Consider the following 14,611-nt stretch of genomic DNA (forward strand, 5'->3'; position numbering starts at 1 on the left):
TAAATGTGTGTATGTTCAAAATCTGAATATTAAAGGAAAAGTAAATATGAACAAGCAACTCAAAAGCCAACAATGTAAACAAACCACTTTGGGCTGTGTCCACCTATCCAGGTAACCAAGCTCAACGTAGGATTTTATTTACAGGAATCCTAAACTTAGTTTTTCGATTTTAATGCAAAACTGAAAGGTTTGACTGGTTGCCTTTCTTTAAACTTGAAGGTTGCAATGACTATAAAGAAAGCTGCTTTTCTTATAAAAGGCACAAGCAAGTACATCTGAAAACCCCAGCAAGGACATGCTGACCCTAGCATTTCTCTGGAGAGAATGCAAATGACTTTATACTCAGGATTAATGACTGCATTTGATGACCAGAGACCACAGCTTATGAGGGATGTAAGGCTTGTCAAAGTATAAGGTTTTTCAACACTCACTACATTCTACTCTGGCCTGCACTCCTTCCAAAACAGTATATTGGAAGCTTTTCCCTGTAAGAATGGAGTGTCTGCTCATCTCAGTGTAAGAAGCCTACTTCAAGTGTCTGATGCTGAGTGGATCAGTGCTAAACAAAAACCCAACATCTGATTTATCTACCACTTACGTTACTAGTTACAGTTAACTAATCCAAGCTTCAGTAAATCAGAAAGGCAAATCTGTTCATATTTTACTGCAAATCTGAAGTTTTTTTTAAAATGGATTTGGCTGTGCTGGGTCTCTGTTGCTCCGCGGGCTTTGTTCTAGTTGCCTCGAGTGGGGGCTACTCTCTATTGGGGTGTGTGGGGCTCTCATTATGGTGGCTTCTCTTCTTGTTGAGGAGTATGGGCTCTAGAGCACAGGTTCAGTAATTGTGCTGCGTGGACTTTTTGTGGTCTCCAGGCATGTGGAATCTTCTTGGACCAGGGATCAAACCCGTGTCTCCTACACTGGCAGGCAGGTTATTTTACCAGTGAGCCACCAGGGAAGCCCGCAAATCTCAATTTTTGGTTTTTGGCTTTTAATTAAAAATCTCAACCTTGGGGCAATAGAGAAGGCTAACTACAACCCAAGAGCTTGGGATTTACATCTGACTCAGTAACTTTAGCTTTTAAATCTCTTTAGTGTCATACATTCATGGTCTTAGCCTCTGACCTAGTCAGACTTCCTAAGGAAGATATGGTTAACAGCCTTGTAGGAATCCACATTAGGGCCATTTTACTAAGAAAGGATTTATACTAAGTGCTTAAGACATTCTGAAAGTAGATGACTGGAAGAACTACTAGACTACTGATGAATAGTTTTCAGTAGTAATAACCTTCTAGACACGCAGCCTGAAAAAGCTGTTTCCCTATTCACCCAACAGAACACACTAATTTACATCAAGAACCCTTCAGGGGCACATCCTATACATAGAGACCTTTGGGAAAAGGATTACGAAGGGTTAACCTCTATTTCCTTGGTGCCCGGAGACACTATTCCTTGTGCATAGTAAGACACTGCCAGCCTTCACAATGTTAACACTTCCTTCTCAGTCCCACTTAAGTGCACCAGATTATCTACTTCTGGATTCCAAAGAAGATGCACCCAGTGTTTTAATGGGTGGGGAAGAACTAGATGGCAACTCAAAGAATACACATCGAATCCTCATGTGAGCCCCCCGCCCCCAGGACTTGCGGAAAAACATTCCAGTGTCCAAAGCATCTGTTTTGAATAGTTTTACATCTATACAATTGAAAAGAAATAGGAAATGAGTAGACTTCAATTTTGTAGGGTGGTCCCCGCTGGGCTCCCTCTGGGGCAGGACGTGGTGAAGGGAAGGTGAGGCTGGGGCAGCTGGTGTTTGACTGTCATTTATGTGGAAAAAGCCCACCACAATGAAAAACTTCTATTTTTAGATAAATGCTGATGGAGCAAAATGAGACGACCTTGTTTTCAGATGACAAAGCATTCCCATTTTACTCTTGAGCTGTGTACATTTCAGTGGAATGTCTTTAAAAATCAACTGATTTTATGTGGGTCTGTAATTTGTTTTGTGGAGGAAAGTTTTTAGTATAGTTTAAGAACATTTCCCTTGAGAATTTAGGTCCTAAAGCAAATGAATTATTAATAAAGCCTTTGCTATCACCCTAACTTTAAACTTTGAGGTAGAAATACTATCCATTTTCTACCTACCTGTAAATCATCAGATTATAATGAAGCAGTTCAAAATATTGGTGGCCATATACATTTTCATCGTTAGATGTGTTCATGTGTCTAAAAATACTTAAAAGTCAAACGGCTTAATCCAACTAGTTTTCCAAACTGCAGAATACTAGATTTATTCATCTTCTGGTTCTCATTTTTAAAAAACAAAGTTTGATGAAAATTAGGGCTATGTCTCTTTCTTTAGCAGTAATGCTTGCAGAAACTCAATTTAAGGGAAGTACCAACGGGTTTCTATGGAAGTCATATTTCTTTGGAACATGGCAACAAAGAATTGCTTTTCAGATACTAGAAAGCAGAGCAGATGGAATTTGTTAGACAACTGAATTTTCACTTCTATTAACACATCATGAGAAACGCTGGGCTGGAAAAAGCACAAGCTGGAAATCATGATTGACGGGAGAAATATCAATAACCTCAGATATGCAGATGACACCACCCTTATGGCAGAAAGTGAAGAGGAACTAAAAAGCCTCCTGATGAAAGTGAAAGAGGAGAGTGAAAAGTTGGCTTAAAGCTCAACATTCAGGAAAACTAAGATTATGGCATCTGGTCCCATCACTTCATAGGAAATATATGGGCAAACAGTGGAAACAGTGTCAGACTTTATTTTTTGGGGCTCCAAAATCACTGCAGATGGTGATTGCAGCCATGAAATAAAAAGACACTTACTCCTCGGAAGGAAAGTTATGACCAACCTAGATAGCATATTCAAAAGCACAGACATTACTTTGCCAACAAAGGTCTGTCTAGTCAAGGCTATGGTTTTTCCTGTGGTCATGTATGGATGTGAGAGTTGGACTGTGAAGAAGGCTGAGCGCCGAAGAATTGATGCTTTTGAACTGTGGTGTTGGAGAAGACTCTTGAGAGTCCCTTGGACTGCGAGGAGATCCAAACAGTTGATCCTAAAGGAGATCAGTCCTTGGGTGTTCACTGGAAGGACTGATGCTGAAGCTGAAACTCCAGTACTTTGGCCACCTCATGCGAAGAGCTGACTCATTGGAAAACACCCTGATGCTGGGAGGGATTGGGGGCAGGAGAAGGGGACGACAGGGGATGAGATGGCTGGATGGCATCACCGACTTGATGGACATGAGTTTGGGTGAACTCCAGGAGTTGGTGATGGACAGGGAGGCCTGGTGTGCTGCGATTCATGGGGTCGCAGAGAGTCGGACATGACTGAACACCCCTCAAATATGTGACCTGCTTTATTGCTGATTTAAGTGAACTTTGAAACCAAGTGTTTGACCAATCTTGGTTTTAGAATGAACGGTTGTCAATAGACCACAATCTCGTTTGAAAGGCTTAGATGTGAAGATACAAATTAAGGGCTGCATCCCTCTACTTACAAACATTTTCCTTTTAAAGTTCCCTTCAGATCAATTACACCTCTAATTTACCTTCCATTTAGAAAATCTTATTTTAATAAATAAAAGGGGAAACCGAAATTTAATTTATAAAGTTTTATTTTTGTATATGTGCTAAATCTTAGGAACTGTGGACAATCTTCAGTCTGTTGGCTTGTAAAAGGCTGAGAAGTATGTGATCTGGGTGGTGAGATTTCCTTTTAGGAATCTGGATTTCAAAATGCAAAAAAATTTTTTCACTCATTTGCAAGTTTAAAACATGGTGCACCTTTCCCCCTTTTTTCTTAGACCTATAAATTCGGAGGAAAAGTGCTACATTTCTGCAGACGTAAAATAATCTAAAATAATCGTAAATACAATCGGCAGCAAGTTAATACATTTAGCACTTCTGTAGTGATTTACCACACCCAAAACCTTATTTTCAAACACTAAACACTCACATAGGCGCAGGCCCTATTTTAGTTGAGCCCCACTAGGAAACCAGTACTGAACGTTTGTTTTAAAATCAGTAACACAAAAACTGGAGGGGAGAGGAGCAGTGTTTACTTTCTCGGCAGTATGTAATACCTTCAAACTAGAGACCAAAATTGGGCACTTACGAAAAGGCAATTTTTAAAAATCCAGTTATAATTCTAAATAAGGCAGGATATATCCACCAAAATTAACCACAAGATTCAGCAAAGTAAGAATTCCAGCTGGAAAAATAAGAAAAAATGGAACTATTTTGGAGTAGTCATCTGAGTATTCACAGACTTGCTTTCATTTATAAATGTAATTCAAATAAAAAAGGCTCCTCATCTTTTTAACCCACTACTAGGGTTAAATACTTAAATTGTTATCATTCACTAATAAAAGTTAATCATGAAAAAAATATAAAACATTTTCATAATTCTAAATTTGTACACATAACAGCTGAAAGACAAGGCTGGGAAATTATCATTGAGAGAAAAATCAATGAAGACAAAAATCCCAAATACGAGGATGTTCTTATTTCTGCCTCGACAATGCTGAACATGAAAATTTGGTTGGTAGAGGGCTTAGAAACAGCAGCAGTATGGTTTTCGCCAAGTTGTGCACTGAAATACTTAGATCCAATAGGGCAAAGCCCTTGTTCACAGAGATTAACGATGCAAATAGCTTCAGTCTTTATGTTAACAGATTCTACTGTCTCCTAAAAAGTAACCATGCCATTTAGAATTTTCGGGGGTACTTCTCTGAAAGGAAGACTAGTGATTCTGCAACAAACATTTAAAGTGGGAAATATATATATGGCTCAAGAAATCAGTTGAGGGAGAATTAAATAATCTGTAGGCACTTTGAAGACTTGAAGTTTAAAATGTGCCATTTGTGTTCAGAAAAAGACCTCAAAATCACTGCTATGTTGCTCTTACAATAACATGCATCTTAAAATTTTCAGTTATACATTAATGCTTGCTTAAGAGTTAGAGAAAATAATTTGCACAAACAAACAAAAGTAACTCTTTCCATTCACTTTCCCTAGATCCTGATCACAGCACAGACCACTCTTCCTCAAGTGGAGGGGGAAAGGATTCACAAGCCCTCAAAGCAGCCAAGGTGGGATCTCCCTCCAAGGAGAAAAATTCACAGCCTTTTAAAATGTCAAGTTTTCACATCTAGAAGTCATTCGTTTTTAAATTAAGTATATTACATACTTTTGTTAAGGACCAGAACACACACAAATCAGCTCAGATGGTGTAATTTATGATAGCAAGTTGTTCAAATAAATTTAACCTGTTTTTGCTCACTGTTAAGGAGACTTGGAATTGAGGAACTTCTAAATTCAGGTTACCAATTGGAACTGCAGATGGTGTGTATGACTTTGGCTCACACTTAAACTCATATGTAATATACTTAAGGTAAAAACAGGCTCTATCCGGTGTCAATTTTCCTAATGTTACAGAAAACCTAGAAGCACAGGTTGACTACAGAGTACTTACTGCAAATAAGATATCCAAAGCTTTATCTTAAATACCTGCCCCCTTTAATCACAAAATAACAAATTCTCAATTTTGTTTCTGCTTTGTTCAATTCCAACTATAGCCTTTTTGACAAAACATTTGCCTATTAACTGAATTGTAAAAAATACAACCAAGCTTGTGCTCATTAAATATACATGTATATAAAAAACATACAAAAAGTACAAGATTGATTATGTTAGGAAACTTTTACAGTGTCAACATCCTGTTTTTGTCTTAAATCTTCAGTCAAGGGCCAAAGGTCAAATCTTTCTGTGCACAAAAACTCAATGTGACTGAACTCCTGAATTCAGGGTCATGTCTAGGTGTGCTATGCACAGAATTAACCTTAATATGCAGTCCTTAAAAAAAAAAAAAGTAACAACAACAAAAAACCCCCAAACACACCACAGGACAAAAAGTTCTTCTTAAATCAAATTCTATTTGTGAATTCAGCAAAATAATTTCTATAAAATAAAACAGCAAAATATTTAAATAGAATAGGGTGGACTGTATCTGTTTGCAGGGGTATTTGGTTTTTAGACAGGTTCCAAAAAATTACACACATTCAAGTTACCAATTCTCTTTTAAATACAGTATTAACTGATGAATTTATCATCTTAAATGTTTATTCTGATATTGATACCTCAATTATATTAACCAGTTTTCTTTTTAATTAGACCCTGCTTCAAACATGAAAATTTTTGGAATAATGGAGAAGGAGCTAGGACAACTCTTGCTTTCAAGTGAACTGTGACTGAGCGGCAGCTCAGCCAACATCTTGGTGCAATGGTATTCCAAGTACTGTGGGTTTCTGATGACCTCCGCTTCACTGGGATCCAGCAGAAGGCAAGTTTTAGAAGGTTCTCCTAGTAAGCTCTACAAAAGAAACAAAACAAGCACACCAAATACAGTCTTCTATTATGCTCCGAGCATCCTGGCATAGCAAATTTTTGCATATTTGTTTTAATCTTTTAAAATTCCCATTACTGACACTTAAAGTTTCTTTATCCCACCCAGAGATTGAATTGTCAAACATTAAGATGTAAGCAACATATGTGTAACTGAAATCCACCTGTTTATCACACTTCTCCCCTTGTTTTTATATTTTATATTCTAGGTGTAAGGAAAAGCTCTGAGCAATACAGCTGTCACACTGGGACAACTGCTGTCATTATGGTAATTTTTTCCTCATTGGCTACACTAACCTGGTGTGAAGCCATGCTAAATGTTACAGCATAACTATAGCTTCAAAGTGATTAACCTAACATCAGAATAAAAAGGCAATGAAAAAGATCTAGAAACAATGTTACATCACCAATTTTCCACATCAACCAAATAATTTAAAGGTTACCAGCCTTACATTGCTCATAATAAAACTGACTCCAGTGGCCAAGAATGAACATGAAACTATTGGTGTGGCTGACATGGACGGGCTCTGGTTTGTTGCTGTTGGTTTATTTTTTGTTTTTGTAAAGGAGTTGATCCAACTGCCGTCAGGCAGGCAACACTGGTTGGAGAGTGCAATGGGTATAACAAGAAAATTAATTTTTGTAGGTTTTGTAGATCTGTGAGTCTCATCAAGAAAAAAGTCTTGCTTAAGAATTAACAGTCAGACATTAATATACTATATACACCTTTGCCATTTACACATTAGCATCAGGCCATTTATTACAAAACACTATACACTTTCCACTGCAGGCGAGTTATATATTGACAGCAAATTTCTGCAGATAAGACAGTGAATAAACTTTCCACTCCATATTGATTAGGAATAGTTTTTTCTAGTTTTAAATATTAGCCAGACACAGAAAAAGGTTGGACTGTAAGGCCTGGGTGCAGTCTTGATGGAACCAGCTAGTCGTGTGCATTTCACTGATCCTTCGTCTGGGGCGGGGACACTTCTTCACTGCCTTCGTAATTTTCTTGTGCTCGCTGGCCAGTTCTCTGAGGGTTGTTCATGTGATGTGCTGCTGGGCCTGTATACGGCTGTCCATGCACATGGTTATTCTGGGCGGGGAGACAAGATCTGCATGTTAAACTTAATATAGTGAACTTCAACTTTAAAGACCACAGGCTGAAGCTTGTGGAAATGTAAACATTTCTTTTTATTCCTGGGACTTAACAAGTAAATATGCTTGGGCTAATGATGAAAAACACTGGTTTGAAACAAAAAAAGATAGCCTCAAAGCCCCAAGTAAGAGCAGCGTAGGTGTAATTCTTCGGCCAAGGCGATTTAAAGTGCCCCAAATTATTCACATTCAAGTCTGACAAATAAGGGATAACAGCCCATTACTGGTTGCCGTTAAAAAAAAAAAAAAAATCACAAAAGTGCCAGAACACATCCACTCTCACTCTAAGCACCTTGAAACTTCTATACGAGAAATCTGACTAAATGGTCATATGAGATCTGCGTAAGCAACAACCTTCAACACAGAATGATGATAATGAAAACAAAACAACATTGAAGATAATGGATTAATCAGACATGATTAAGCATGAGCTGTCTCAGGGCTGAGGGAAGTAATTCTTCTCCTGCTGGATTTGGGTCCTTAATGTTTTAAACTCCTGAACTCTCATTTTTCTGTACATTCCCACCACCCAAGCCAAGAAGATTTTAGCTTTCACTTTCTGTAATTTCTATTAGGAAAATAAATATCTTGAATGTGCATTTTCTAATTAGCCAGCATGCTTCCACCTCTACTATGAACTGTAAGAATGCTTAAACAATGGTTCTGAAAGCATGGTTCCTAGACCAGCAGCAGCATCCCCTGGGAATTCTTAGAAAAGTAGATTTTTCTGCTCCCACCTCCTAGACCTATCGAATCAGAAACTCTGGGGTGCCCCCTCCCTCAACAGCCCACCAGGGGATTCCAATGCTTGTTCCAGAATCACTGCCACAAAAGATCAAAATGCGTCACACCTGGGACTTAGACACGTTCTCATTTAGGAAGTTTCTTCATCTAAATTTAGTTATTGATCTTCTAAAAAAATTCATGGAAATCTGTCAAATCCCTGACTTTTTTCCAATAAGTTTTTACTGTCATTGAAGTCTTGATTATGCTATGTAAGCAAACAGTTCTTCTTTCATTGCTATATCCAGGGTCTTCCTTCACTGCCATATTTCATGTCTCTACTCGTAGACCTGGCCTATTAGGAAATGTCATCTTAATCCATTATAGTAAATATTATCATTTTATATTGATACAAATAATCATAGTTTTTACTAACTTCATCTACTAAGTACAAGAGGGGTGCATATATTTGACCAGGAAACACCACAGGGGAAGCTCAAACATATCACACTGTGACCCCATGCCAACCATTCCTCTTGATCATGCCCCCAAAGCTGGTCTAGATTATCCCCCCGTTACTTTACAGTGGCAACAGAAAACTTAGCCATCCTATAAATAATGCGTAAAAATTCTAGGGGATAAAAACACAAACTAAGCCTGATACCTGCTGATACTGAGATCCAGGTGAGTGGGGGTATAACGGGGCATCTTCAGGTGGAGGTGACTCATGCTCATCTGGGGCATCTTGGTCATCTGGTTCCTGATTTTAAATATTTACAAATAAAGAATTATGTAGGCAAATTCCATTTTTTTTGGTTTGAAATAAAATCTTTAAAAAACCAACCCACTGACAAATTTTATTATAGATAAAATAACTGAAAGAAACCTGATTTGGCTTCTCTCAGAAATACTAGATTCAGGCAATCTCCCCAAAATTTCTTTAAAAGATTCCCTCATTAAGACCACATATAGTATACATATTAATGCAAACAAAATTCCACATAATTCTTCCCCCATTATCATTAATAAACACTGGCCCTATAAAGTAAAAAATTACTTTGCTTTCTTCCATTTCTATCTGCTGCACACTGGTGGCTTTTTTTACCTCCTCTGGACAGAGTTCACAAGCTTTTGCAAGTGTCATCCTAGCACTATGTGATCTCTCCAAGAAATAACCATTTGATGTTTCATTGCTTTGCACTGGAGGAGACCAATTGTTGTAAGTGTATTGAGGATTGCCAGTGTATGGTCGTCTTTCAAGTTCATCCCCAAGCCATTCCACTGCCCAGGTCCACTTCCTTTTAAGATCTCCATTTCCCTTCAAAAGAAAATAAAGCTATGTATGTAAAAAGGTTTTGCAATGTTTTTCAAAGTTAACTTGAAATGACAACTCCAAATTCTTGTAATTCTCATCTTTTAAAACAGAATCCTTAGATTCAGGTTTCTATGCAATTATACACACACAGAGGTTTCTACACAATTATACACACACACACACACACAGAGAGAAAAAACCCTCACCTGTAGAATCTGGTAAGCAACAGGACAATTGCTAAAGAGCGCTACCATACATTTTATACACTGGTATGCTCTTTTTTGATAGTGATTCTTAGAGCGCTGGATTGTGTCAAACAGCCCATCTCGGTCATCTGGGATTCCTTTAAGTGCGTTGTGAATTCTGAAAGGGAACGACATAAATTAAAACTTCTAAAATCAAATAGCAGCTAACATTTACTAAGTGCCTACTATGGGCCATTCAATAAAGGTCTTTGATGTAGTCATGTGATCTATTATTTGAACATGTAAGAAAAAAAGAGGTTAAAAGGCTTGCACCCAAGGTCATATGGCTGCCTAGAACCAACTTATTTCTGATCCAAAACGACAAATATTGTATGATTTCTTATACGAGGAATTATTGTATGATTACTTATACGAGGTATTCAAAATAGGCAAAAGTTAGAGAAAGCAAGAATGGGTACAGAGTTTCAGTTTGGGATGATGAAAAAGTTCTGGGGATGGACAGCAGTGATGGTAACACAACACTGTACACTTAAAAATGGTTAAAACAGTAAATCTTGTTATGAATACTTCCAGTTTTTCAAAAGATATTTTAAAAATTACCTGCCTACAAGTCTACTCTGAGCTATATATAAAAAGAGAATTGAAAAACAGGTGTTTTTTTGAAAATACAAAATGTGTACATGAATGTTCACAACAGAATTATTCACAACAGCCAAAAGGTGGAAACCCAAATATCCACCAACAAGTGAACAAATATAGAAAATGTAATGTATCCATACAACAGAATATTATTCAGTCATGAAGAGGGATGAATTATAGATATGTACTCTAACATGGATGCATTTGAAAACTATGCTAAGTGAAAGAAGCCAGATACAAAAGAACATATTGTATGATTCCGATCACATGAGATGAACGGAATATCCCAAGTCCTGGGTATTTGCCCATGGATAGACAAATCTAGAGAGACAGAAGCAGACGAGTGGGTGTCGGGGGTCGGGGCAGGAGGACTAGGAAGTGACTGCTTAAGTGGGTTTGGATTTTCCTTCCACAGTGATGAAAATGAATGGAATTAGACAGTGGTAATGGTTGCACAGCACTAAATATACTAAAAGTCACTGAACTCCATATTTCAAAATGGTTAAAATAGTGAATTAAAAAACAAATAGTGAATTTTATCTCAATAAAGAAATCAAACATGTAAAATATCATGTATGAAACGAGATGCCAGTCCAGGTTCGATGCACAATACTGGATGCTTGGGGCTAGTGCACTGGGACGACCCAGAGGGATGGTATGGGGAGGGAGGAGGAAGGAGGGTTCAGGATGGGGAACACATGTATACCTGTGGCGGATTCAGTTTGATATTTGGCAAAACTAATACAATTATGTAAAGTTTAAAAATAAAATTAATTAAAAAAAAAGTTTTGCAAGATTGGAAAAAATAAAATGAATTCATAATTAAGTATTAAAAAAAAATAAAATAAATCTTACCTGTATAGTCAGTAATTTAAAAAAACCTTTTATACACTGTACATTTTACTTAATAGAATGTTTCAAATCAAAAGGCAAGTTTTGTTTTTTTGTATTACATGCATTCATAAAACTTATTTTGTTTGGAAATAACTTTGTAATTTTGCAAAGTTAAACAATCTCAGGCCACACAGTCAACCATGTAGAGGCTTCCTGCTATTTAACTGGAAACACTGCAGTGTATTTTCTGTTTTTACCTTCAGTTTTTTCAAGTGATAATGAATCAACTGCTTTAAAAAATACCATTTTTATCAATATTACCTTTGCCTCCCTTGTTCCTCAATGCCTAACAGTGCCAAGCCCATGGGAGATGCTCCATAGATACACAGTTTACCGAAAGACTAAAAGCCCACTATGAGAAATTTATTTTCAAGCTTGGTGCCAGGGAATCATAACAACAATCTTATTACACAAAAAAACAAATTCCCATGTTTAAACCAGCACATGTGCCTATAGTGTTATTACTTATTCTAATTAGGGCTAAGATATGGCTAACTGGTTTAAAGCTATACATGTTTCTAGTATTTTCAAAAGAAAACAGTGAAAACTTAAGATTCCATTTCAACTGACTCATAAGTTTTAACTCCTCTGATCATACTGAGAAGGGTACTGGTAGTGTTCAAAATAAACGGCTACAGTTTTGGAACTATTAAATTTTGTGTTTAATGGAAAACTGATTTCTGGTTTAATTCAATTTTTATAATATTAACTGTTTGAAATCTATGATTGTTAATTTTGGTGAATAATTTGAAAATATTATTTCATGATTTCTGGCATTTGCAATCCGCACTAACACTCAAGACTTTAATTTCTCTTTAAGCATTTTGTTGTTACAGAACTTGTTTTCAGGTTTGTTTTAGTTATAGTGACAGAGAGGAAGCAGTCTACTATACAAAATCTTAATTGTTTCCCAACAAATTCTTCAATATATATTAAACAAGATTTCTTTAAACAGAACACATTTTAAAAAAGGTTATGTATTGATTGGTTGAAAAAAAATGTGCCCAGAGGCTTGCACGAGCCTAACTGCGTATCCCCCGGGGAGCAACGGCCTAGTAGCACTTGCTCAGTGCTCACACTTTCAGATCATTAACTACAACGAATACTGGGACCCGCCTATACTTCTTTACAGAAGGGACTCTCACATAATTCTAAAACTAACGTAATCCAATCCTAAAATAACTCTAGAGCATCACTGATGAAATGGAAACATTTACCAAAAAATTCCTCCAAATATAAAACAACGCCAACTGAAAGAAAAAGGTTAGTATATTAAGTATGCAACTTGGGCAATGAGAGGGAAAAAAAAAATGAAGTTGTGAGGGAACCATTTTATTCATCCTTAAGTTTTACAATAAAACATTTATTAGACTTCCAAGAGGTTAAAAATAATAAATGTGCTGTTAATTTCACTTACTCTAAGAACTGGGCAAGAAACAAAAAAAAGGGTAGCTACCTGTGAGTCTGCCAGGAGTCCTCAATCAGCAAGATCTGCAGAAGCAGATCCAAGTAGGGCCGGAGTTCATAAGTGTAGGAATATGCCACCTAAGAACAGGTAAAACGTGGTAAAGAACTTATTTAAAGCAGCAACACTGGTGATCACTTTGTAATGTGTAATGTATAAAAACATCAAACCACTATGTTGCACACCTAAAACTAGTATACTTGTATACTTACAAAGATAATAAAAATAAAATAACAAGTTATAGAGACGTATGAATGTATATTTTCCTTTAACCTGCCACAGAAGTTCACTGAGGACAGTAGATGAGAACTGAGGATTCTCCCAGCAGCAAAAACGAAGCAATTTGACGGTTTCCTCTGAGTTGCTGCAGTCCTCAATGATTTTCTTCACATAACTTGTCCTCACAAATAAAATGTCTGCCACGTTCTGCTGAATTGGCATTATAGGTTGTGATAAATTAGGATCACCAAAAGGATTGGGAAGAGGAGGGTTACCTAGAATACAGATTTGTCATCAATGAAAAACTAATCAGCTTCTCCACAAGAATATCCAGCTTTCACTACAGAAAATAGCTTTATCATTTTTTTTTAAAGAAAAAAATAATATAGATCATTTCCCAAGTACAAAGAAAGTAATATGAAGCATTATAATGATCAGATATATCAAGATGATAAAACATAAAAGTTAAATACCAATACTGGTATTTTCTTATTTAAAAGTTAGTTCTTAAACTACTTCATAAACAAGATGCCAACCTCAGCAGCAAGTAGATAGAAAGATTCCCTTAAGCATGTGAAAACCATGCAGGACTCAAAATATAAAATATTCCAAAGCATGGACTTTCACAGATTCTTGTTTTATACTGAAACTTCTTCAGAATCACTTTAAATATTTATGGTCAGTAGTACTTTAAAACCAATGTAAAGAATGGAGTATTTGACTTTACCATTGATTGAAGACTGCATTCTTGATGAGACATTGCAACAGCGGATTAGCTGTGACACTACCGAGTATAATTTGCCTAATTCAGCATACTGATACTTGATTGGAGGACCCGGACCTTCGTCTAAAGACACAAGCATAAAGGTAGCAGGTACACTCAATTTCAGAAGCTGTGTCTTCTCTGCCACACCTACAGTACAGAAGGGAGAAGCAGGAAGAGAGGGGAAGAATTATATGAAAGAACTGGGATGGAAGGGCTTCATAATAAAGTAGTTATTTTTTCTACAACCTTTATGATCAGAAGATTACTTTTACTTGGCATTCAGAGTATTATTAAAAAATAATAATACAAAAAATAATTATTAAAACAATTAAAAGAACCAAAAATCTAATTGGAGTTAAATATTAAATGGTTAAACAGTGACTATGACATTGCAATCCTCGGGACACTTCTATGGCCTGGGGAGTCTCAGGGACCAGCCTAGACGGCAATCCTAAATGAACGCCGAAAATGGAGAAATCAGAATTCTCTTATAAATTGCCTTTCTTCTTTCTTCTAAGCCAAGCTTCTTGAAAGACGCCTAACCTCGTTCCCTCTACTTTCTCGTTGGCCTGCTCTTCAACCCATGCTTACCTGGCTTCTGCCCCTCTTTCTGGTTTAAAGTTAAGGGAATAGTTCTCAAATTGTAACTATTTCACCCTTTCTTGGGTTCCTCTCATTTTCTTTCTACCTCTTCTTGTTCTTATTTGAGTCCTCCTCCTGTCTCTTAAAAAGTGATGGTCCTCCAAGTTCCCATGTCAGGCTATCTCCTTACACTGTATGCCTTCCCTGGATGA

The 14,611-nt window shown here is 36.9% G+C and overlaps 1 protein-coding gene across 5 annotated transcripts in view; it reads right to left on the minus strand.

Moving 5' to 3' along the window:
* Positions 1 to 3,623: 3,623 nt before the first annotated feature.
* Positions 3,624 to 14,611, minus strand: part of USP9X (ubiquitin specific peptidase 9 X-linked) — a 131,430-nt gene continuing 120,442 nt past the window's right edge. For 3 of the 5 annotated variants that reach the window (XM_070785209.1, XM_070785210.1, XM_070785208.1), the window contains exons 39-45: positions 13,779 to 13,964; positions 13,106 to 13,326; positions 12,824 to 12,912; positions 9,835 to 9,991; positions 9,371 to 9,631; positions 8,978 to 9,073; positions 3,624 to 7,528 (exon numbers count right to left, since the gene is read on the minus strand). In XM_070785209.1, the coding sequence (XP_070641310.1) occupies positions 7,391 to 7,528; positions 8,978 to 9,073; positions 9,371 to 9,631; positions 9,835 to 9,991; positions 12,824 to 12,912; positions 13,106 to 13,326; positions 13,779 to 13,964 (1,148 nt within the window). In that variant the 3' untranslated portion in view covers positions 3,624 to 7,390. The remainder of the gene's footprint in view (positions 7,529 to 8,977; positions 9,074 to 9,370; positions 9,632 to 9,834; positions 9,992 to 12,823; positions 12,913 to 13,105; positions 13,327 to 13,778; positions 13,965 to 14,611) is intronic. The other 2 variants (XM_070785212.1, XM_070785211.1) reach the window with 1 other exon arrangement.

The sequence above is a fragment of the Bos indicus genome, chromosome X (assembly GCF_029378745.1).
Source record: "Bos indicus isolate NIAB-ARS_2022 breed Sahiwal x Tharparkar chromosome X, NIAB-ARS_B.indTharparkar_mat_pri_1.0, whole genome shotgun sequence".
NCBI classification, from domain to species: domain Eukaryota; kingdom Metazoa; phylum Chordata; class Mammalia; order Artiodactyla; family Bovidae; genus Bos; species Bos indicus.